General features: G+C 35.3%; 1 protein-coding gene across 1 annotated transcript in view; it reads right to left on the bottom strand.

Moving 5' to 3' along the window:
• The window catches only part of ZNF236 (zinc finger protein 236), a 67,324-nt gene that overhangs the window by 21,764 nt on the left and 18,815 nt on the right, over window positions 1-26,745 (bottom strand). Inside the window, exons 7-21 of the mRNA XM_009885869.1 lie at window positions 26,253-26,324; window positions 21,831-22,034; window positions 20,010-20,238; window positions 17,921-18,193; window positions 15,597-15,800; window positions 12,183-12,327; window positions 9,993-10,253; window positions 9,505-9,755; window positions 8,722-8,823; window positions 3,669-3,820; window positions 2,414-2,520; window positions 2,168-2,319; window positions 1,840-2,052; window positions 1,081-1,360; window positions 503-606 (exon numbers count right to left, since the gene is read on the bottom strand). Of these exons, the coding sequence (XP_009884171.1) occupies window positions 503-606; window positions 1,081-1,360; window positions 1,840-2,052; window positions 2,168-2,319; window positions 2,414-2,520; window positions 3,669-3,820; window positions 8,722-8,823; window positions 9,505-9,755; window positions 9,993-10,253; window positions 12,183-12,327; window positions 15,597-15,800; window positions 17,921-18,193; window positions 20,010-20,238; window positions 21,831-22,034; window positions 26,253-26,324 (2,749 nt within the window). The remainder of the gene's footprint in view (window positions 1-502; window positions 607-1,080; window positions 1,361-1,839; window positions 2,053-2,167; window positions 2,320-2,413; window positions 2,521-3,668; window positions 3,821-8,721; window positions 8,824-9,504; window positions 9,756-9,992; window positions 10,254-12,182; window positions 12,328-15,596; window positions 15,801-17,920; window positions 18,194-20,009; window positions 20,239-21,830; window positions 22,035-26,252; window positions 26,325-26,745) is intronic.

Here is a 26,745-nt window from a genome sequence, read left to right as displayed (position 1 = left end):
ATGCAAATATCTGGCAGAAAACATGCCACTGCAGCTGAAAACCCACTATAACTCATGAAATTCCCAGGCCTTCCACACAATACTGCTTCCTAGCTAACCAAGGGAAAGAAATCAATGTGTTTTGTATAGCTGCCTTACCAAAGAATAAAATCAAGACTTCTCTATAGCTGTGATGGAAAAATCCACCCTCTTGCTCAGGAAAATCATTTAGCATTTAAATTAAAATCTTATAGATACACACATAGTTTTTCCATGAGCTAAGACTATGACCCCTTTATAAGCCTACTAATACAGAAGGCTGTAATAATATGGTTTACTCAAAATATTATAATAAGATTTATTTGATGATGCAGTAGGTACCAAATTTCACCTAGCACTGCCATTAATAGTGCCATTTCCCAGATCATAGTGAAACATACCATTCCTTGCAAAATCTGTAGTTAAAACAGCCTGTCAAGAAAGTAACCCGTTTCTAAACAAAGACATTCAAGATCTTACTGACCTGTGTGTGTTTTAACATGACAATCTAGAGTGGACTTTACAGTGAAACTCTTTCCACATTCTTCACACTTATATGGCTTCTCTCCAGTATGGATACGAACATGCCTAATAATTCCAGAATACACGTATATGTGAATTTCTACTTTTACGTTGGTTTGTGAAAATATTTATTTTGTATCTTACTAATTTTAGAATTGAATACTTATATTAACATCACATTAAGCAGAACTAGTAAAGATGATGATTTAAGCATCTGCCATTTTTCAAACTGATGTGGTTTTATATGTTTATATATGGTTTTATATGCAAGTCCTATAGCAAAAAAAAAAAAATTATTCTAAAACTTCATAATAATCATTTTAATACCGCAGGAAAAGAAATACGAAACAGCTGGTTTAGTCATATTCAGAATATGTAACATTTTGACACATATTTTTAAACCATTCTGAAAAAGAAAAATGTATGTAAATATGAGTCAAACTTTAGCTTAGACATAGAAGTTATATGAAACTGTTATTGCTAAGTTTCTGGTGAACAATTTAGAAAACTGAAAATATGCAAAGCTTTTCCATTCCTTACCTGACTAAATCACTAGGTTTTTTAAAGCTTTTGGGGCAATAACTACAACAGTTGGCATATTTGGGCTCTGCTTCCAGTTCTGCTTGCTTATCTTTGATCTCACTAATTCTGTCTTTCTCTGCAGCAGACTGGACAAGAACTTTTTCTGAGACAGTGGCGCTTTCTCGAGGCCTGATCTTTGCCAGTTCTGCTGTTTCTTCTTCTGTAAAAGTTATGACACCAGGACGAGATTTCCTGGAAGTTCTTTCAGAGTTTTCATCATCATCTTCAACACATGCAACTATTAAAAAAAAAAAATACATGTCTGTTTAGTTTAATCTACCAGCTGAAATTATAAAAATATAAGGGTTTATTATTAAACACACTGCCACCACATTACGTGCTTAGACATAAATCTCTTTCAGCGGTTTAACTACTCATGTCTGTATTTCTTTTAAATAAACTGGATTTATAATTCTTATTTTTTACAATACTTCAATACAGGTATAAGTAATTTAGGACAAGAAAATATTCTACTTTAGTGACACACTAAAATAACCATGTAACATACAATACCTTGAATACACTGGACAGACTCCTGGAAAACTGATTTCTTTAAACAATTTAGATAACAGCAATTTCAGTGGCTCTGGACATTAGACATTATTCATGCTGGAAGGCTAGTTGATAACATTACTGTTACAGCGTTCATTTAATCCACTGAAACATTTGTACTTGTTATGTAGTAAGGACTGTAAGAGTAAAAATGAAGTAATTTACCTCCCCCTCCTGTTTCTGTAGCTGCTGCTACAGCTGAGGAGACTGCCTGATGTTTTTTCATATGTTTTTTGCAGTGAACAGTTGTTCGAAAGCTTTCATCACAGAATGGGCACTTGTAAGGCTTCATGCTCATGTGAGTTGCCATGTGCCTGGTAAGGCTGCCATTAGTTGTGAAGGAGGTATTGCAAATGCTACAGCTGAATGCTTTAACTCCTTAAAGTAACAGAAACAAATAAGTAGCATGCCATTTGTTTAAGTTTACTTATACAGGACATTTACAAAACCCAGATGTGAGCTAAGCTAATATAGAGTTGGTATACTCTGTTACCTGTATGAGTCTTCTCATGTGACTTAAGAACTCCTGAGGAAACAAAGCCACGGCCACAGAGTTGGCATTTATACGGTTTCTCACCAGTATGTGACCGTACGTGTTGTTTCAAGTGGCTGGATTTCTTAAAACCCTTGTTGCAATATTCACATCTATTAGAAGAAAATTGTTTTCATTAGTTGCTTATAATTACTAGCCATAAAACATTCATTAAATTCTGAGACAGAACCTAAAAGTATAACAAACCTATATGAACGCCTGCTTTGATCTTCATTATCCTCAAGAAAATGAGGCCGTTGAGTGTGTAATTCAAGTTCTTCTTGCGATGACTGATCTTGTATCAAACGAGTAGTCTAGAAATCAAAGCCTCAAGTAAATTTCAGTAACACAATACTGAAATGAAGTCATACAAATGCACGACAAAAAATTAAAGCATTTACAGTCAACACAAGTAAGTAATCAAAACGATGCTTTCAGAAATTTTTTACAAGAAATTAAAGAGTGCAATATACCTCACTCTTTCATAGTGAGAAGGAAAATAGCAAAATGTGCACCTACTGAATTGGAATAAACAGATAACATGGTGTACTTACACCTCCCTGCAAATCTAGACAAAAATGTGTCACGAGTCTTGTATATTTTCTGGTCTTTGAGAGATTAAATTTAACACCAAACCAGCCATTTTAAACAGTATGAGCCCCACAGTGAGTGGCAACATGCACAGTGGTGCTGAAAAACTTCACTGGTTTTTGAACAGGTTTTTCCTCTAAGCAAAAACCACCACAAAATAATCCTCAAGAATGACAGCATGTTGCAAGACTTGAAGAGAAAACTCCAAATGAATATGCTGAAATCACTCCAACTCTTCCAGATCCTAAAATCCACCTCAATTCTGACTGACATTTGCCCTTTGCAAACAAGCATGAAGGGACAAGAATTCATGCAGGTCATCATGGTAAACATATTACTACAGATGGTCTTCATGCTAGGTACCGCTACCGTCAGTAATATGTAAACTGTATTTTTAGCAGTTAAGCTCTTTTACAAATTCAACCAGATGAGAACAAAAAAAGAACATCATGCACTGCCATACGCAAGCTCCACGAAGGATCACTACATGTTTCTAATGTTATTTTTACTGCTTGATCATATCAGTATCCATAGGAATGAAAGAATTGGGATAGAATATAGTGCAGTAACTTAAAGTTATTTCACAACATTAGGTCCTTTCCTTAGTTTTAGACTTATGATCCAACTTTATAGCACTATTTCTTTTTTTTAAGCCTAGAGCATCAAAAAGTATGATTCTTTTTTAGAATAGTGTAGCCAGATCACTTATCCTCCCCCTGCCCTTTTATTTCCAGTTGTTAAACATAAGCTATCTAGAAAAGAAATGATGAAACTTTTCTGACTTCTCAGTTTCCCTAATCACCAATGAAATAGCTCACAGACACTCATCACTGAACACAAACAATGGATTCTGCCTTCTAGCAGTACTTACTACATTAATAGTGTCTGTATTTGGAACCTGAAGAAGGGCTGGTGGATGGTAACTCGTTGAAAGAGCCTGAGATTCAAGTGTGCTTGAATCTTGCAGCTGCTGTACAGCTGGAAATTGAGTCTGTTGATTGTAGCTGTCATTCACTGTAAAACCTGCCAGAAATTAAACAGTCAAAAACCCAGAAAACACACTGAATGGGACTTTGAATTACACCACACTTTTTGAAGACTACCTTCAAAAGATATTAAGTAGTATTACTATATAGTAATACTCATTTTATATTCCTCACTGTTGAGTGGCAAAGAGCACAAATGTTTCTGGCATATACATAATATGCATAATAGGGTTACTTACCATTAGCTGGAATTCTATTGGAAAATCTCCTCCACAGAATAACACTGTTTGAAGTTTCTTCAGGGTGCCACAATTACCTTAGAGCCATTGAAATTTTGAATTTCTTGTATGTAAGCATGCATGTGTCAAACAGGTTGACCCATCTCCCTTTATCCACGTTGGTACCACGCTCCCTTAACTACACTGGAAGCCGATCACAAGGATGCAAAGCTCAGTGGGGAGGATGGCGGGTGAGTGGAGGAGATGACCCAATAGGAGAACTCCAGTTTCTGATAAAGTAACCCCATTTTCTCCTACTTTGGATCTCCTCCACATATTCCCACTCTTTAGATAATAGTAAAGTAGAGCCTCTCAAAGGCAAACTGCAAAGTAAAAAATAAACATATTTTTATTCACATTTCCAGTATAGAGACCTGAATTTTTTTTATTTTTTTTTTTTCCCTTCTGAAATACCAGATCTCCATCACCTCCTTTTCTAAATGAATGAATGGAATGATAGTATCAATGATTTAGAGCCAGGGAAGTATAGCTCAGATTGCAGGCTTTTTTAACGCTATTAAAGATGCCCTTTTATCAACCCCTCTAACCCTAATACTTCTAATATTAAAAAAAAAAAATAAATCAATGTTATGTGGAAAAAAAATGAAACCACAACTATCAGTAATTAAAGTAAGGGCAGCAATTTTACTATTTCTGTGCAGTTTGCCTTTAGGGGACAAAAAGGATGAAGATTATGAAAACAGGGTAGAAACAAACCCACATCAGATGATCACAGCATCAAAGACCAAAAAGCATTGCTTAAAGAATGTTTTGAATCACAGTATATCAAAAACTGGGATGAGTTAAGTTTAAGCAGAATTCTTTTCACTTTTCACAGCAGAAGAATACTATTATCAACATAGGAAAAAACACTATTCGTATGCTATTGCTTACACCATAGAATGAAAACTAACAAGTGTAAACAAATCTTGAAAGCATTAGTAGTCAGGTTGTTATCACCAAACCTAATGCTCCAACTTGTGTATTATTTTCTCTTGTAGAACTACCAAGATTACAAGAAAAAATGATTCAACATGCAGAATGAGGTGCAGAGAATTGCACCTCAATTACCCCTAAGTGAAATGGCAAAATAAAAAAGTAGCCTGAAGAACAGTGATGCAACGCTTTACAGTGATAAGAGGGTTGCTAGTTTCTATTTTCAAATACATTTAAAAAGCACCTTTATGGAAAAATGGTATTCCCACTACACTTGATGAAAACACAAAAAAACAAACCTCAAGAAACTGAAGCAAAAGTGATGCCACTTCCATGCCCTACATTAAAAAAAAGGATTTAACTATTAAATGTACAAAGAAACAGCTATCTAAAAAAATGAAACTTTTTTCAAATTGGTAATTTTTACTAGGTAAGAAGGAAAAAATACATTTCTATACTGTGACCTATTTCACCTTGCAGTGTTTTAATAAAAGCCATTACTGACATTCTGAAAAACTTCCCAGGATCATGCAACAAAATGCTCAGGAAGAGAAGTTCTGAAGTTAGAGGTATTTTGGGACCAACTGAAGAAAGAAATACTACCTCTGAAAGTAGTTCTGGAATAAAAATAAACCAATGCTGTAACAAGAACATACATGATGCATTCCCATTTTGCTCAATACCTAGTATGAATGACAATTTCCACTCAATTTTAAAAAGATCTGACAACTCGGAGCACGCTAAAGGCATTTGCTACCACCACACTATTTCTACAGAACAGCATTAAAAAAACCCAATGAACTAAACACCAAAACCAGATGTTCAGTCAGAGAGGCAGAAATAAATTGCAGAACCTTAATTTTCTGCTCCTGTTTAATCTTCAAAAAACAGAAAGCATCTTGAGCTCTGTATAGTAAGGGGTTTCTTACTACAAAGTCGTCTAAACTTGGAATAGGATTTTGTGTTATTTCAGTATAGTAATCATTTGCATTGCTTGCTTTCTCTTGGCTTTAGGACACCACCTCACCTATTCTCTTCGACATTAACAAAACACTGTAAAAACAGAATACTCTGGAAATCAGTTTACTAGTGGAAAGATGTCTTGCACATGAAAATGAGGAAACAACAGTATGATAGTTCATAGCAAACACAGTATTTTAGTTTTGACAAAACTTTGAAGTCTTTACTGATAGATCATTTGAATTCTAACATTACAAACATATCTACATGCACATGTGCATCTCAGTGGGGGTCAGTGACTAGCAATTAAGTGTTCTGCAGGTTTGCTTTCTTAGCAACTTTTGGAACCAGCTGAACAGTATTGACTGGAATCAATGTGTAAATAGTTACTAAAAGAATCAGAATTCCAAGTCCTGAGATTGCAGATCAACTCTTAGGAAAGCAAAACAGCAGTCTGGTGGTAAGGGTATATTTGTATGGGCTACAGAATAATAATATTTGGACTTCCAGTAGTTTTTCAAGATCACTCTCCTATAACCACTAACTGAATTATTAACATTCAACCATGCTTACAAGGAGACTTTAAAGGAAGAAAAGGTGACATAATCTATATGAAAGCGCATTTAGTGACAGATGATATTGAATAGCCCAAAGACATAAAAGATCCATTTGGTTGTTCTGACCTCACTAAAAAATCTTCAAATGAAGACACCTGAATATGTAAAGCTACAAAGAACACTGAAGTCCTTTTTCTCAGTCTTCAAATCTAGCTCAAATGAGTAACAGATTATGATACAGCAGCACCCTCATAAGATCCGCAGTTCTTTAGAAGTCTGAACGTTTAGAGAAGAAAAATCTATCTGAACAAACCAGGAATTCTGTAAAAGTATTACAAACAAACCTGAAAGAATAAACAAAGTTCTGACAGGTCTGTGGAGACCTAGAGATCAGCCTCATCTGTCTGAAATGCAAATTTTTCTTTCATTCTTAAAAAAAGGAAAAAGAAAAAAATCAAAAAACCTACTGAAGATTTTTAAAACTCCTACATTGTTTTATTAATAAACACTGAGCTAAAATATTTTAACAAGAATACAGCCTATAAATATCAAGGGTAAAAAGGACAGTGTTTTAAGCTTGAATGTTCTGCCTAGCTGATAGGAAAAAGAAATTAGGAGCATGAAGCACAGATGCAGACATAGGGAGAGGGTCGACCAATTTAACGCATGCATCCGCGCAAATGCTTACCTACCTGAAATTCAAAAATTTTGAAGGGCTCCAGGATCTTCAAGGAAACTTCAAAGAGTTGGGAATCTGTGGATGAGATTCCAAGTAGAATAGGAGACATCTTATACAAATGAGACTTAAAAAAAACCAAAACACCACACCACAAATGTTCTGATTTTCTGTACCAATTTTATATTGTACTGATGATCAGCCTAGTTTTTTGATGATGAAAGAATTTTTGGTGATATCTAGAAGAGTTTCCTCCCTCCCCAAGAAATCACTCAGTATTCAGTATTTATTTAATGAAGAACATACACATACATGGAAACTGGAGTCTAAATAAGATAAGAAAACAAGGTTTACGTTTTGGATTTTCAAATTCAAAGGAGCTGTAAAAATCCAAACAAAACCCACCACTACTCTTGACAGTCTCTTTTCATTCATTTGGAAAACTGTAAAAGGTAACCAATCAAAATAATCCATAGGGTTTTAACGGGACTTGGTTCAGTCTTGTTTAACAAAGGCGGAGACTTAAGGATTTTTTTTCTCAGTTACATACAAAGCAGCACAACCTAAGGAATTAAAATCAGCAACAAATTATACTATTTCTTCACACTGTCATGCAACTTAGCACAGTGAGTTAAATTTTTACAAAAGGCTCTATACAATTAAACAGGGAAAGAAATTAAGAAGAGAGACATTTAAGCAGATGGAATATCAATTACTGGTCACCAGTTACATAAATATGAAGTTATTTGCTGGAGTCAGAACCAAGAAGGAAGAGATCAACTGGTCAGCCGGTGAGGTATGCTTCTCAACCAAAACAAAGGAAAACCCCTTGAACACGCTCCCCTTCCCTGCCCACCCACCCCCCAAAAAACCTGAAACAAACCCAGCAGCTCCATATTAAGCAACAACTCAAGAAAACCAGTCCTGACAAGCAAAAGAATGCAGTCATTTCTTCAGTCTCTGCAGGCTATATAAACCTTACACATATTTCTCAGTATTTTTTTATTTTACCTACAAGTTTCCAAACATTTACAATCTCTGAATTTGTTACTTATGTAGCTTTATAAAATACAAAAGGAAACTGCTGTGATTAGGTGGAAGTATGATTGTTATGAGATTAGATTTTGCTCTTTTCCATAATGAATCCCAACAGCTACTCAGTCAAATCTTAGACCATGCTTTTGACCATCTCATGTTATGAGCATGTATATGTAGGGAGAAAGCTGTGTAAACTGCCTAATGCCGCAGCAATTTCAAAACACAATCATGGAAAGAATACAAAGTGCCTGACTATAAACCCCATACTATAATGACTAAACATGAGCTCATAAAAGCAAAATCTAATGTTGAAGTATTTGAATTATTCTACCGATTATAGTTTCAAAATAATAATATAAGAAAAGGTTTTTGCAAGTTCTCTGCATTGCAGTTACTTTGACTGTGGATACCTGCTTTTGAAATGCTTTATGATTACTATGCTGTAAAGCCAGATTTATAAGAATAATTTTAAAAAGTGTTATTTATTACTAACCTTGTGATAAGCCCTGTTGATCAAACGGCTGCTGTGCTATAGCTTGTTGTTCGAATTGAGTGATGTTTTCCTGTAAAGCATGCTGGGATGTCACAAATCGATCTGAAATGGGGAAAGGAAGAGGATGGGGGAAAAAAAAAAAAGGAAAAAAAGAAAAGGAAAAAAATAATGAAAAGAAGATGTAGTTAACTGCATAATTCAGTTGATCCCCAAAACCTACATTTTATAGTCATCTGAATTTTTACTGCATCAAAAGTAAATAAAAAATTACTAGCTGAACAGGTATTTAAACCTTTGCTTATCGCAGGCTTTATTCACATTCCTCTGTAGCTCTTACTAACTCATTACACCATGAAAAAGAACAAATAAGCAAAACCAAAATACTTTGTTCCACTATTACTAACAGAGAAAGTACATGAAATATTTTGTATCATCCCACTTCCAAACAAACGCAGATATTACTTCCTAAGTAGACTATATAGCAGTGCTTTTTATTAATAATAGAGATGATGTGGTAAAGTTCTGTGCACATAGTATTATTTTTCTGTCTATTTGTTTAGTAGTTCTGTTTGATACAACCACATGGTGCAAACCTGAATGATATTTTTAACAGTAAACCTGAACACCAATGAATGAAAGAAATTGTGCAATATACTTTAAATAGTTAGCTTTTACACCATGTATTTTTCTAGTTGTCTACTTTCATTGTCTTGATGAAAGAGTTTTATTTGAGATCTTGTAAACTTACCTCTTTATAAACCTTATCATATTTCAAATACTCACCCTCATCTTGCTCTAAAGGCTGATCAGCCAATTGTTGTTCTAGCGCTGTTTCTTCTGTGCCTACTACTGGCTGCTGGTCTAACTCTAAAATAGCCTGCTGATCTGTTGCAACAGCTTCCGACTGTTGTAGCTCATCACTTTCAATCTCCACTTGCATCTGTGTAGAAACATGAATGCTCTGCTGATCTACTGTAGATTCATCTACTGAAGCAGACTGCTGATGCTGCTGAAGTTGCTGTGCAAGTTCATATCTGCAAAGCAAGGTAAGAAGGTCTTATGTCTTCAGTTAGACAGTTATCCTAACGATCTATGTGAACAAATTTTTATTATACACCAAAATTTATTACACCTTCAAAGCTACCTAAGTTTTTGCTAACTGTAAACAAACATCCTTATTCGATTATTAGTGTTTGCTAGAAAGCGAAGTTGCTTTTCCAAGTATTTTTAAGGAAATACATGAAGGATTCATATAAAAATTATAAACATACCTATGAGTCTTCATGTGTTTTTTACAGTTTAGTGATGTTTTGAATGTTTTTTGACAATATGGACACATATATGGTCGAAGGTCATTATGGATCCCCATATGTCGCCTGAGGCTACCACCAGTAGTAAAGGCCCCGTTGCATATAAGACACTTAAAAGCTTTCAATCCAGTGTGTGTTCTAATATGTGCTTTCAGAACTCCAGCTGACACAAAACCTCTTCCACACTGAGAGCACTTAAATGGCTTTTCACCAGTATGTGACCTTTTTAAGAGAAAGCAGAAGTTAAAGTAGATTTAGAGTTTGATTTATGAAGTTATTAAAAGGCTAAATTTTAAAGTGAGCAAAATAAACCACACCAAGGCAACTGCTGTATGGATGGAAGAGGCTTCAGTTAAGAAAATCTAGAAATTAAAGCTTTAATAAATCATAAACAACCTGCATGTGATCACTGGCAGGGCTAGAAACAATGATGTCTGGTTTAATTATGTTCTACAGTCCAATCTCCTTTTCTGATCATACCTGGCCTCAATTAAAACATTTGGGTTGAATTTTTCCATGCCAGATAACATACTAGTTCTTCAGACTAGTATATTATCATTCACATGTATTTTCCTCAATTCAACTAAAACAATGTCCACAAAAGTTTGGAAAAAAATGTATGGTCCTCCTCATATTGTATACTACTACTGTGTTTAATAATGCAACTTTTGGGAACTGTGTCCATCCTAAATACCCCCTGAACAAGGCACAGTACAAGTAGCCTTTCAGACTGCTAAGTGAAAACAATGTTCAAGTGAGGAAACTCACCTATACTATCAATATGTCCCACTCACTATATCCTTCCTTCAAGAAGTGCTAGTCGAGTTTCCCTTTAGGACTACAGCGAGATAAAAACCAGACTGAAGGACAGGTTAGGAAATGGAGCAGAGGGTTACGACTGTAGCATCTCAGAAGTGAGAGCTAGGAGGAAGGCAATGTGAATGCTAGGAAATGGAAGATAAAGGAAGCAGGATTTAACAAATTTGGGAAAAGGTAGGGATGACTTTCACACTTTCACAAGTATGAAACACGATTAAAATCAACTATTTCTTATGAAGGACAATGAAGGTGGTAGTGATGGAAACCAGCAACACTTACTAATTTAAAATTATTTTGATTTGAATCAATCTAGCTTGACTGCGTTTATGAAAGGCAATGAGAAATCTTGGTAGGATATTACAAAAGGAAAAGATGCAATATTGCAAGGCTTCCTCCCTTCCTGTTAGCCAGCATACAGAAACCAAGAACTCTTTCAAGCCACTTTAAAAACCTACCAATACAGAACTTGATTTGTAAGGAGAACACGAGGAACTCGCCACGATTTGAATTAGAGAAAGTAAGAAAGCGGTACAGAGCTTACATTGCAGAAACAAGCAGATTGCCACCCGCTTGCATGGAATCTTTCCTTAGATCCTAGTAATCATCTTTGGGGTTTTTTTCATATTTTCTCCTCCAGTTATTCATAGTTTATAAATCGGGGAGCAATATTTGATAACTCCACTAAATGGCAAAGCTTACTGCCTGTAAAACTGCAACCTAATCTAACTTCGAAGCTACCCTTTCTTCTGAAAACAAGGTTGGATTAGTTACCCCCACTGGTTCCCCTCCAACCTACATTTTTCTGTGACTCCATGACCTTGTGGTTGTAACAAGCACTCACTATATGGAACTTGAACTGAACTTTAGGCAGAAAGTAAAACTTTAGGAATGTTTACTTCATTACAATGTAAGCCTAAATTCTTTTAGGTTTAGTACACAGAAAACAGCAAACAGAATAGTTATTTCCTTCCCAAAAAATAGGAGCTACATACAAAGCAGATGATCTGGAGTATGCAAATACAAAATTACAAAAAGAATTCACATGCAACGCTTGTTATTTTCGATACATAGTTCAGGAAAAAAGAGTCCAAGTGTTAATAAGCTAAACTTCACACTCAACACAAACCACTTGTACTGCTAAGACTGCACAGAGCTATGAATTAGCCAAAGCCTCCTTCAACGTTACCAGAAAAAAAATCAATTATCACTGGTTCACTACTTAAGAGACAGTAAAAAAAAATGCAGTCTTTTCAGTGAACATTATGTAAATCTCATGCTCTTCCATAGATTTGTTATTACATACATTTCCTTTCTTCTTTGTATTTATTTTACCTGATGTGTTGTTTAAGATGACAAGATTTTTTATAGGCTCGATGGCAATAAAAACATTTGTATGGTCTGTCTGCATCATTCACAAAATTATTGTTAAAATAATTTTGGAAGAACTGGCTATTCCTTGGGATTGGCTGGATAAGACCTGCATACATAAACACACACACAAAAAGGAAAAATTAATTGATAAAGTTATTCCAAAGTTGCTGTAGTCTGAAGAGCTAGTATTTGAAAAAAAAAAAGTGACTAAACTTTTACCGTGCAAGAATATAAAGAAAATGACCATGTTTTCAGCACTTGTTTAAAATTATGCATGCATCTATTTAGCATTATACATATTATATTGCACACATTGCACGTACTATCTATTTTAGTGATAGCTCTTCTTTTATCCACAGGTTCACCTCATTACATTAAGCCTCATGTATATCCAAAACAACCATTAACTTTAAAAAAGCTGACAGTTATGAATTCACTGCTAATCAGATATTTTGCTCTTCCAACCCCCACCTTAATCAAATGATGTTTAATCAACATACCCCAGATATACATTATAACTTGACAAATATTTAATATGCATTTTGTGAAAAGCACGAATCACCCTATCTATTTGCCTTTACTTAAAGGATAAAAATAGTCCCTTAAAATTGTTGTATTTGTACATCATCTACCTTGGCTAATCAGTCTTGCTAATTCGCTGGGTACCTCCAAAAGTTTATTGGGAAAAAAATCCAATTAAACAAATGTTCTTTATACACTGGTCCCTGACGTCAGTCAAGTGTAGTTTTGGAAAAAATCAGTTAAAAGTTCCTGCTACTAAACATCCAACTGCTTACACAAGAGTATGCTGTCTGAGAAGTAGCCAAAGGAAGGGTATCATCCCAAACACTGTGACAGAATGGGAAAAGTAGTAGACTTCAAGTTAAAAAAAAACCAAGAACAAAACAAAAAAACCCCAAACCAAACGAAACTAGTATAAATACAGATATAAAAGGTTGAGGGAGTGATTCAAAGCTACAACAAATATGCCAAAGACCCCTTTATGGTCCTAAATACTCACCACAAAAGCCTTTTACACTGTCTTTTCTTTCCTCAGACTGCTTCACCTAGCATGCAAAGTTTCATATTCAGAAAGGAAAGCCCAAAGGGTTTCTGCTGACTTCCAAATGTAATTGAAAAGAGCAGAAGGAGAGGGAATTTCTCTCATTTTTGAGAAGAGACGGCAACAATGCAGAGAGAACACTTATCTGTACCAGACTTGAGAAAATTTATGTGTATATGTATGTATGTTATCCATATATATATTTATACATATATATGCCAAAACTTCTTTCACCTTCCCCAACTAACTCAGTTGGTCTAGTAAAAACATTTTCTCTTAAAAACAAAACCAAAATAAAACGAAAAAACCCAACCCAACCCAAACCAACCAACAAAAAAAAAAAACCAAAACAAAACACACACCAACACAAAAATCCACCAAACCCACAACCCCACTTTCTCAATTCCTTCTGGCATTCTTCTGTGATGATAATTAGTAGTAGTGTACAGGAGATGACACAAGTCTTCCAAATCAGAAGAGAAGGAACACCATATGACAAATATTTACTCTCAGTTATTTTTAATCGTATAAAAGCAGAGTAATTCAGTTAATGAATGACAGCTGACTAACTTGAGAGCGTATCCCAGGTTACAGTGGTTCTAGTCTGCAGGAGCACTGCAGAAACTCCTAGTAACATATGTAAGAGGACAGAAATAACCGAAATTCCTAATAAAACACTTCCAAACTATTTACTTCACTTGTTCAATTTGGATAAACTAAACATTTCTCCAAACTGTTAGAAAAGTTCAAGGTGGCTCTATCCTGGATATAGCAAGTCAGTAAAATAGTTCTGAGTTCTAAAAAAGGTATTTTTCTTCCCATCAGTTCCATCTTTGGAACCACACTAAACACAAGAAAAATGACAATTTTTTGCAATTCCTAATCAATAAATACCATCAATGAATGGAATGAGATGAAAGAAACATTGTAACAGGTAGAGAACATTTTGCTGACTTTTTTTATAGACTTTTAGAATAATCTAGTCTTTTTTTCCAAAAAACAGGTGGTTTTTTTAATCAAAGGCGCCACTCAAAGATCAACACTAGTACAGAGCAACAAGATACAAGATTCTTGACACCTCTACAAGAAGCAAAATTTTTTTTCTGGGAACAGTGGAAATATTGTCGGTAGATTGAAAAAAACATGACACCTTCTAGACAAATAGTGGGACTTCTTATTTTTACATTGAGCACTCCAATATCAGCAGAGTTCAGGTGTTATCAGCACCTGTAGGAAACAACTTATCTAGTAATTGTTTTTTGTTAATATTAGGTTTGTTGGGTTGGTTTTTTTTTTCAAAAAAAAAAAACATACAGAATTTCACTGCACAGATTTTAATTGTATTGAAGTGCTTTTTTATTTAGAATCAAGCTATAAGACTGTACCTGTTTCCAGGGTTCAGTCAAGAAAGAAATACTGTGCAATCTGAATATCTGAAGCTGTCAGCAATGTTTTGTTGCTACTCTGAAAATTGAAGTTTCTTATGCCTGATACCAAAATAACCACTACTCTTGCATACAGTAATTCTTGAAAGCAGTGAAAGCAAAAGGATTTTTAAAGAGTGATGAAGATTTAAGGCTAAAGATATTACCAATATAATATTCTACTGTATCAAGATGACTACACAACAGACAAGGCTGGGGTTAGCACACCGCCAAGTCAAACAATGAAGAGTAAACAATTTGCCCACTACATTGACCTCTACTGGACAACAATATATACTATCTTGAATGAGCTGTACAACAAGTTACTTTCTTCCAAAAATTGGTTTATGTAATGTTTTAACAATTATTCTACAACAGAATTAAAATAACTGTATGAATTCACTATACCATGTTCCAGAATTATTCTGCCCTTTTTTGAAATATGGCCACTCATGATTACCACTAATTCAGTTGAGGTCACCAAATACCAAATACACTAAAATCATATAACACACCGACTCATTAATACTTGTAATTTGAATAAACATGATCATCTCAAGAAGAATCTAGGTCATAAAATGTTATCTTTTCTATACCAACAGCCTAACAATAGTTAAACTAAACTCCTCTCCTAATGTAAACATGCACATGCTTTTTTTTCTAGTAAGGATTATACAATGTGTCTGTGAATAAAAAAAGACTCTTCTTACTAATTCTAGTACAAACTATAAAATATGGCACTTTTCTGTAGCCTGATTATTTCCAATAACTTATTTCAAAGTGCATCTTTCTGAGCAAGCTCTGAATGTCTTTGTTTGATTAAACTGTGACCTCTATTTTCCTGTGAAATCCAAATTTCAAGAGAGCACAGATTCACTTGGTCTTTACCTAAATCAGTGATAAGTATGGGCTCTTGCAAAGGAATGTCTGGTACTGGAACACTCGTCTTTCCTACTCGAACTTTTGCAGGTTTACGCTGATGTCGCAGCTTTCTTAGTTCAGTGTGCTTAAAATGTGAAGCAATATGAGTTTTCCGGTGGCCTGATGTTCTAAACTTTTTGTCACAGTGAGGACAAGCAAAAGGCCTAACACCTGCAAAAGATTAAAAAAAAAGTAATATTAGGTTGCGATTTTACTTCCACCACCCTAGAAACATAGCTTTGGAATTTAGAGTCTCTCTTCTGTATTTTCTTTTTAATTTCCTATCAAGGTGTTTATTCATTTATTATATAAGGTTTTCAAAACATATTCACAAAATCCAATCAAAAGTAAATATGAAATTGTTGAACTACTAACTGGTTGTAGCACATCACTAAGCAAGCTTGTTATTAGGAAACTGGATGATGCAAAAGTGACAGCAATTTTCAAAAGGTTCTAGAAGCTATTCCATGAACTGCAGATAGCAGGTCAAATGTCCTTCCAAAACAAACTGTTAAAAAACTGTGAGAAGAAAGAATCCACAAACGCATAGACAAATGATATATAATAGGATAAAACAGAGTAACAGCGATGTGACAAAGTTTAGAGAAATTCTAGATCAGTCTGTGAAAATGTCAACACTGTTTGATGGCAGACAAAACAGTATGCCAAGAGGAATTATTAAAGCAAGACTTTTGCAATGCAAAATGGAGTAGAAATCTCTCCTTGGAAAGGGCACTGGAGAACTTGGTAAGTTACAGAGACAGGCAGAGTTGCCAAACTTTCAGCTTTTGTTCAAAGGAAAATCTTGGACTTAGAAGGGTAGGAAACACAACGGTATTATGAAGAAAGCTCCATAAAATCACATGTGGAAAAAATGCACAAGAATAAACCATTCTTCACAATACAGTAATAACTACAACATCATATAAAACTACTGAGCAGAATATTTAGAGCAACAGAAAGTACTTTACTCAACATGTGGCTCAACATTTGAATTCATTAAGTTAGGTTGTTCCTGTAGTTAAGTTCACATGGGTACAAAATCAATTAGCTAAGTTCTTCGGAACAAAAATCTACGAAGTGCTGCTTAGTACAGAGGTACAGCCTGCTTCATAAAGCCCTCAACCCAAAGATTAGTGGAAGCTAGCTGTACATTGCTAAGAAGCATTACTGTAGGCTTCCCCTTTTCCACACGCTGCCATCAGAGACAGCAGACACGGCTCAACAAACCTCTAACCTGACCCAGTAAGCCTAACCTGCTAGACAGAGGAAGCAGCAAACATCTCAGGAAAAACAAGCGTGCTGAACGATGACTAACATGCTGGAGTTCCATAACCACTGCACTACCTATTTCTCAAGTCATCTAGTGCTTTTGCTACATTGAATGAGTCTGACTTCCAAAATAAAGTGAGGCTGACATTAAAGTAACAGACAAAATACTGGTTTACAAGTTTACAAAAAACAAAGTGAAAAACTTTCTGCAGATGAATCCAACAGTGATATTTCATGGATTAAAGGCATCTCACTATAAAATATATTGAATGCTAAACACACGTAGCAAATGAATGATACGTTTGCAGACTGTAAATACATAAACATGAGAGAAAGGAAAAAGCAGCACATTTATGAGCTTATCTTGCTGAAAGCTTATATAGCTGCAAGAACAAAGAAAGAAAAGTGGAAAACAACCAGGTAGTCCACCAAGAGTGGAAAATTCATTTTTCTCTATGCAGAGGATAGAAGTTCAGCCACAGAAAAACAGGTATTGAAGACATCATATATTATGTGAACAAGGACTACATGAACAGAGGAGCTTTAGGGCATGCAGTGTAAGATATTGAAAACAGGTAAGTGGGTGAAAACACCCTACTGTTGAAGATGAAATGGGAAGTGACCCAATAGTCCTAAGTGATACAGTGAAATAACCAAAAAGTATGGGGAAAGGAAGGGAAGAAAAGATGCAGAGTAAATACAAAAGATTTACTCTTTAGAAAGCACAACTAAATACACTCACAATGCTAATATTAAAAAGGAGCAACAGCTGACTCATTGTCAGAGAACTAAATGTCCACGGCTTTTGTAGGAGCCCAAAGTTTCAAAGCCATGAAACCCTAGAAAGTTGTGACAAAAATTTAAGTTCATCATATAAGACACTAAAACCAGTTCATTCTCTGATAGATATTAATGACATGACAGACAGCTCTACAATTTAAGTGCTTCACATTGTCTTTTTTTCTCATTCAAGGTCTCACCCAATTATAAAAAACAAAAAAGCAGTTTTCAGGCCTTACCTGTATGTAGACGAATGTGAACTTTTAAACTCCCTGAGGTGGAAAAGCATTTCATACAAAATTGGCACTTGAAAGCTTTAATGCCAGTATGTGTTTTTATGTGTGCTGTGAGAGTACTCTTAACAGCAAAGGCGCGGAAACACTGGGGACACTTGAACGGCTTCTCATGGGTATGAATGCGGATGTGGCGCACTAGATCACTTGGTTTTTTAAATTCTTTAGAGCAATATGGACAAACATGCCACCTTATTCCATTTTCTTCACGTATAGAACCTAAAATAAGGAACAACATCAGAATGAACACATTTGAAACATCAACAGTTTTTCAAAAATTCCACTACACTGACACCATTATACAAAGCAATCAAAACACAAAAACATTTTGCCAAATAGATGCCATTACAACACACTTGGTAGTCAATTGACTTCTCTATCAGATACATTCTGCTTCACAAAAATAGTGATGGGCTGATATGACAAAAACCAAACCCAAGAGAATCTTGTTGAAATGGAAACATTTTTGTGCTACTGAAAAGGAAAAAGGGGGGAGGGGGGCGGAGAAGAAAAAAAGCTAAGTAATGTCTGACTTTACAAAATAGAAAGAATTCAATTTGTATGCCACTTAGAAATATGCAACATAAATGTAATGCAATATAATACACCAGTTAAATACCATATGTAACACAAAATTATCCATCAATGAATATAACTCCTCAACCATAACCAGATAAAATTATTTTAAGTGCTAAACGCTTATTTAACTAATTGGATGAGATATTTTAATGGCCCTCTCTTCTGCAAATTCAGACTTAAATTGTAATCTATAAGTTTTTCAAGAAGGCAAAAAAAAGCCCTTCTGAAAGATTTACAATTTAAGGCTACTTTTCCACAAAAGTTGTTTTATGATCCAAGAACCCTAAGCTCTGTCCTAAAGCAACAGCATACCTTCTCTCAACAAAAATGACAAAAGAAGCTTCTAAATCCTATCATGTTTTTTTATTCATACATGCTGTTCAATATCAGGTATTCGCTCATTTAAATCAGTTCACACAGTGTTTTTTTCTGTAAACCATGCGAATACACCGAGGTTATGTTATTTTATCAGAAAATAAAGGTGGTTGTGTTTGACTGTACAGCAGTGACCTTTTATTTTTACTTGCAGTCAGAGTTACAGAGTTGTTACTGTTGCACACCAGGACAAAATCGTTATTATTACCAGAGGAAAAAGTTAATGTTGATTTTTAGCACAGTTATGCTGGACAAGATGAGCTTTCAACTTTGGATTTTTTTCAAATTTGGATTTCTGCATCCCTTGCAAAGGAAAAAGCAACCTCAATTTACCTATGAAGTTACTATGGGCAGAGCTCAATGACTCTGACTTACAGAGCTGTCTCCACCAGGCCAGACATTAAAGTATGATGTCTATACTTGGAACAAAACACTTCTAGCAACCCTAACACTAAAGATGCATTTAACAGAGACAAAATCCAGACTTGCATACACACAATACAGTAAGGAGGTGGAGTATTAACGTGCATTTATGGTGACAATATCAATTCAGTACTGCAATTCCAAATAGAGGTGACTTGAAGTATTATCCACAATATCAACCTTCATCCTCCCCTACATGGCCCGGGTCAGTGAAGACCTGCATGAGGCAGCAGCACTATACTTCTGCCTCTGTGAGGCCTCAATTCCAAAGAAGAAGAGCAGGGCTTGCAAGAACTCTCTGCTCCAGGACACACCACAAAAACCCAACCCTCCTCAGAGAAGGATGACGGGAAAAAGAAGGAAAGATTCATATTCTTTCTTTTTTTGTCCTCCTCCAAAAACTCCACTCATCTAAATCCAGAAGATTTAACAGTATAATTTCACTTAATGCCATTCTGACACATTTTAGTATCCGTGTAATGAAAGTTATAAATGCTACTATCATAACTTATACACACATTGTGTTTTAGATAAAAGTAAATGAAGTTCGTAACTGACCTAAAATACATTTTGGGAAATCCCCTTATAAAGCCATCAACACACCCACAAACACCGTAACCCTTCCAGCACAAAAAGTAGCAAGCGGTGGCAACATTACCAGGTAAAAACGGTGACTTTTTCTTAATAACCTTTTTTTCTTTTTTATCGAGTTTATCTGTACTCTCTTGCTCCTTATCTTGTTCTGCATTATTAGAATCAGCCTGATGATTTGAGAGAGTCTGGATGTCTGGGTTCTGATCCTGGGCCCCAGGAGTCTTAGCCTGGCTGCATTCAGTAGAATGTGCGGAGACAGGAATTGAAGACAAGCCACTGTTCTCTAAAGCTTGCTACAAGAGAATAAAAAAACCTCTCGATTAAGAAAAACATTCCACAGTTGCTCCAACTTTTCACAAACAACTATTTAGAAGATATAATGCAAATATAATGACAGGAATTAAATGTCTTATCCTCCCAGAATTTCAGCTGGATTTAAACTTTCAAAAATGTTCTCACACAACACCGACTTATGATTGTCTGAGAGATTTATATTGGATTTCCTGCACTAATACATGTGCCAACAACTGCCTTTCAGAAAAGTGAAAACTGTTTCTACAGAACCAAGTATTTGCCAGGAATATACAGCTCTCTCTTATGCCTACTACATGAGAGAATAGTTCCGCATAAAACATCAAATTTGAAGCCCGTCACAGCTTGTGGTGAAGCCATACATGATATTAAAAAAAAAAAGGAAGAATACTAAACCAAAGAAAGGCTCAGAAAAGCTCAAAAGCCTCTGCTAACAAATCACTGATAACCATCAGACCAAGGCAAAAGAGTTATGCACTCACGTTTATGTACACCTGGAAGGGACTGGAGTGTAAGCACCTTTATGGGTACTGTTGTGTCTGAAAAGGCTCTGGATCAAAGATTTCAAACACACATTTAAGTAGGAGTGTGCAGATATTTGATTGCATAGAAGAAAACTATGATTTATTTTTATTTTGTACAACAATATGGCTAGTGATGTTCATACAATAACCCAAAGAACCAACTTCAAAGACTGATTTTTCGATTTTTTTCTTAATAGTTATCACAACAGTAGTTATATTGTGTGTTATAATTTGGTGCAACTACACAACACATTCCTGATATTAGATATTACTGATATTACTTGGCACAGGTAACATGGTGAACTGGCACATAGCTACCTGTAACATCTGGGTCTTCCAAAAAGAAATTTAAATGGTACTTAAAAGGCTAGAGATGAAAAAATAGCTTAAAGGTTAGCAGGCTACCACCAATATTAAAGAATAATATTCCCTGCCCTGTTCCATTATGCAGTGGAGGCTGCAGAAGAAACAAACAGCCGAATTACTGCCTGCGTCTCTTCTGTTACACAGCATCTCTTACTGCCAGTATCAAGGACAGAATAATGGGTTAGACAAAATGTTGGTCTGACCCAGGAACGAATTTTCTTTGCACCAACAGGAAATATTCAAATAGCCACTTATTAATTAGAGCAGGGTAAAGGCCCCATATACATTCTCATTTTTTAACCAGATAAAAATATTTTTCCCTTCTTAAATGTCATCATGTTTTAAGCACGGCATAACTTAAGGACATGCCACAAACTGCTTCTAGGCAACAGAAAAAAAAAGTAAAAGGGATCAATAAAACGTCCACATATGGGTGTGTACACTTAAAGCTTTCTTTTAGGTCATGTAATCAATATTTATAACCTTGCTTTTGTAAAATTATACAAAAAGGTATCTAGCCGCATTCCATATGCATTTAGTAGATCTTTAAAATTCTTGACAGATACATCATTTAAAAATGCAGAAGAAATGCTATCACTGAAAATACTGAGAACAAATTTCACTACAATAAAATGAGAGAGAAACCACTGAAACGTAAAGCTGTTCTCACACACAGCTCTTACCTGCAAAATATCTCTATTGATTCCCACTGCAATGTTGAGTTGCTGACCAGGTTGTGGAGGCTGGTTATTTTCTACAGGACCTGGTTCTGATAACTCAAGGAGCTGCTGGATGACATCAGTTACAGCCTGCTGACTCTGATGGGCAGCAGCTGAAGACACTTGGTTTTCTGTCTGTTGAAGAAGCGGAGACCGAAAATGTGTGGCCTGAAACAGACAGCAGTACATTTGAAAAGGAAGATGAAAACTATATATGAACTGATCTGTTCGGCTCCCTTATCTGAAATGTCTGTTAACTGTCCACCACAAGGATGTCCACTTGTGTAAGACATAAGGATTATACAGAACTGTCATTCAAGGTCTGCTCGCTCCATTGAAGAATTGCTTCTGCATATCTCTTTTCTGGAGTTCTTCCCAAGCTACATAACTGTAAGCTTACAGTTTGAATTAAGTTTATTGTAACTACTGAACCTTCAACCAGTTTACAAAACACAGGAATCAATTACTGAATTCCACATGTAAAGGTCACATGAAAAGTAATTCCAAAACAAAAACAGCACTGACATGGTCCTTTTAAAGTTCACATAAAAGCAAGTCCTTTGGAAAAACAACCTTCTATTACTTGAGATTTTTTTCTATGAAATTACTTGTGTTGTTACATCAAAACCTTTCAGAACAGTAAGACTACTTTTCTTCCTTTCAACCTTCTAAATCTCTTAGCTTTAGAACAACCTCTTTACACTCTAAAAATTTAAATACACATGGAGCTGTGTCAAAACACTAAAAACAATTTGAAGTCTAAAAATCAAATTTCTTAATCTTTTATTTGATAACTGTATCTTAGGCTACCTTAGTAACAAATATGAAGAAAAAGTGATAAAAAGCCTTGGTATTTCTTTTTAAAATCAGAAATCAAGACTCCTTCTATTGTCCTTCATTTATAAACTTCCCTTTCTTATAACAAATAGACTCCATAAGCATAACATTACTGAAAGAACTGCTTTCAATCATTTATTTTAGTGCAGAAAACAGAAGTATTTATTTATGTAATGGCTAGCCCCATAATTCTGTTTCTATAACACACTGGATATTTGTGTCTAATATTCACTTCTGTTGTCTAGAAATAATCACTTCCAGGCACACACGCACATATATATAAAACACTATCTTCTTTCACATCATTTTTAATAAAGAATAATCTTGGGCTTCACATGTATAATATTTCTTCCAATCTGAAAAATCCCCGGAGATCATCTTTATAGTGACACATTACACTGGACAGTTAAAATGACACTGTCACCTTATTTGAGAATTTTAAAAAGAAATATATTAAGAAAAATTAGCTTGACTCGAGTTATATCCTGCGAATTTGACGGAGCATTCTTAATACCTTCTCATGAGACGATACAAAACAAACCCTTATCTCATTTCTCTCGCATGCATGTGAGAATAGCACTTGCTATTTTGCTGATTTAACAATTAGTTCATCTTTTTTCACCTCAGCAATGGGACAGATGGAAAGACTCAATCTCCTCAAACTCCAATTTAGCAAAAGCCCTATGAACATTTCAATACGTATTTTACAAATAAAACACACTATATGCCATTTTCATTGCAATGAACAGGAACTGAAGCAAAGTGTTTTGCTGAAGACTGTAACAGCTCTTTATGGAGACCGTTCATTTTCTTGCAACAGAATGCAGGGAAGCTCTTCAGTAGAGCGGGTTGCCTACACTAAAAAGTCTGTAAAATTCTCCCAGGCTTTAGCGAAAGTAAAAAAAATTGCCAATGAAGGAACTGCTCAACATCATCTTTGATCTGATCATTACAGTACTACCTGTATTTAACCAGTATGTTCAGCAGTTTATAGCCAGTCTCACAAATGTTATCTTTTTTGAAAAATTTTATGTGTCCATTATGTATATATTAAGTTTGTTACCATTACTATTAAGATACCCTGTTCATTACAAAAAGCTGAGATCCCTTTGCAGGCCTCGCTTCAATACCTGATTTTAAAAATAGAATACACAATCAAGTGTTTTATTACTACTTCATAATTCCGCATTTGTTCAACTAGAATAGTAGACCTTGTGATTGCCCTTAGTCTGTCTGATCTGCTATGTAACACAGACCTCGTGACAGCTCTGAGTGAATTACTCCAAGTAGAAATTACAGCAGTTACATATTTTATATACTTCAAGTTAAGTACAGAAACTATAGCAGTTCTGTAAATCAAGTAATTTATTGTGGCAACTTTTTCTGTTGGTATCCAACTTCAACAAGTTGCTCCAACAGTAAATTATCCACACTAAAATTCCATATTTCATTTCAAAGTGTGAATTCATCTAGCTTCAACCTTTAAAACTTTTTTTCTCTCCTGTGTTAAAGAGATTACAGATTTTTCTTCGAAACAGCAGATCAAGTCACCCTTAAATATTTTATCTGATGGGCAAAATAGATAATGTACCTTGAATCTCTTCAATAATAAAATACATCATATCATACTTTAAGAATTCTGATAGCTCTGATTTCTCCTGTATCTTTGAACACTGTTCATGAACAGCGAACACTATGAACAGACAACCAACAAAAGCAAAAATTCCCAGAATGAAATACAGCGGACATACAAGCTTTTCGTTTCTATGCAAATTTTCTACTCTAAATAAAAAGACCAAAACTAATCTTTCCAGGCAAGGAAAACCTAACTTTTAGCTCATATATCAATTATTACCTCTTCCATCCCTATTCATAAGGGGAATTTACAATCTTTGAAAACTCCTATCCCATGAATATTGCCTACTTTTCCTCTATATGTGATTTTATTCTTGGCCATTTCAGAACATATATTGCTTGCTGCACCCAGCTCACCAAGAAATCCAGATCACACTGTATCAGTGATTTGTCCTCTTCATAAATTACCTCAATCTCTGTGCCATCTTGATCAGTGATGATTTTATATTTTCTTCCAGGTCATTGATAAAATATTAAGTAGTGTAGGGTCAAGAATCCATTTCCAAGGGACTCCATCAGAAACACAGTAACAATAGTGATTCCCTGCACACCTCCTCTACAAGGTCTCTCAGAAAGTTTTAAAAATCACTCATGGTGCCTCACATTAGTTTTAGTACATCATTCTATTTAAAAATACAAAACATATCCCTGCTTTTTATCACATCCATTAGAAGAAAAAAAAGGAAGAATCATTAAGGATGCAACTAGCTCTACTTACCAAAAAGCTAACATTAAATAAAAGTACCTATACATTTTCTTAAAACCATGTGTGATACATGGTGCAGTCCCCTGGATGAATCTGAGCATATAACGTAGTTCAACAAATGAACAGTTACTGCACATAAACAAGCAGGTTGTGCATCCAAAGGCACAGAAACAAGCAGACAGTATATCAAAGGAGGAATATCTGAAAACACGTAACAAAATTGCTGCCGATTCACCTTAGCACTGAGGTGTGCCTGCATTAGTTTTGAGGTGATGCCATAAGTACCTTTTCTACAAGATTCCCAAACATGTTACAGTATGTAGTTACTACTGTAAAAATAGAAGGTACCCTGGCACAGCGAAGGAGAATTCAGCTTTCTGCTCTAACTGCTAGACTAGAAAGTCAGGCTTCTCCTTGCTTGGTTGCTTGGTTTCCTAGATCCACCACAGTATAAGCTGAAGTTGACTCTGTAAAGGTTCACGCTTAAACCGCTCAGTGGCTCCACAGTTACTAAGTCATTCTCTGGAGAAGAAACAGATTTGGAGATGCTAAGACTAAGGATGGAACTGGAACAGTTCTCCCACTTGGTAGCCAAGAGCACCAGGCAATTCTGAAAGGAGCGGGCAATGGGATCCACTGCTCCCAACTGGTACCTCTCACTAGGGAAATACCTGGCACTCTGCATCAAGTACAGGGAGCCACACAATATGGCACAATTGACAGTTATCTTCTTTTCAGATTTGCATTTTCACACACACAGAGCGCCCCCCTCTAAAAACCAGACATCAGTTCTGATACCACTCCTTACCACAGAAAATAATTTCAAATGGGTAAAAAAAAAAAAAAAAAAAAAAAAAAAGAGAAGATTTACTTAAAATAAATTGCTTTTGAAGAACAGCCATTTTTAATACTTTTAAAAGTCTTACAAGAAACATAACTATTTATTTAATACAGCAAATATTAGTAATTAATAGTTCACATCAGTTCTGTTAAGCTTTAAGTTAACTGGTCCTGAAACACTGCGTGTTCCAATCCTAAATAACCAGCTGCATTCACCAAGAGGTTTGCCTTGACATACTAGCTGATCAACTTATCGCAGAGGACCATTGCACATCCTTTTCCACCAGTTAAATGAAAGCTTACTAAATTCTGTAAAATTTCTCCCACTTTTACTCTACACAAAACTATGACAAAAACTGTACACTTACATTCTTCCATTTGTTATCAATGGGTTGCAAAAGATTAGCAGGGGATGTTGTTAAAGGCTGGGTGACAGAGTCCTACAAAAAATGAAAATAAAGTATTCTAAGCCTTTGTACAAAAAGCAGAAAAACATGGCTAAATCACGCATAAAACTAGTGCAATTCATTTTCCCACAGTAAGGAGACTAGGGACAGAAAAAATGAGACTATGGGAGAAATACAACAGTACCTAGAATCACTAATGTTGCTTCACAGTTTATATATATTAAATAAACACAAGTTACAGAAAACAATACCTTAGCTATAAGCACTGATGCAGCAAAATACAAGTAACAACCTTACAGTAAGGATATTTTACAAGAAGTACTCATGTATCACACAGAATGCATTTTTTGGTAACACAACACTTCAGGAGACTTCAACTTTTGTAATTTGTTGTATTAAGGACACAATCTGTTCATATAATAACAAGGGACAACAAAGACTGACCGCGAGCTTC

The sequence above is a fragment of the Charadrius vociferus genome, unplaced genomic scaffold, assembly GCF_000708025.1.
Source record: "Charadrius vociferus isolate BGI_N301 unplaced genomic scaffold, ASM70802v2 scaffold195, whole genome shotgun sequence".
Classification (NCBI taxonomy): Eukaryota; Metazoa; Chordata; class Aves; order Charadriiformes; family Charadriidae; genus Charadrius; species Charadrius vociferus.
The sequence above is the reverse complement of the archived record's forward strand: the minus strand, read 5'-3'. Positions and strand labels throughout refer to the sequence as shown.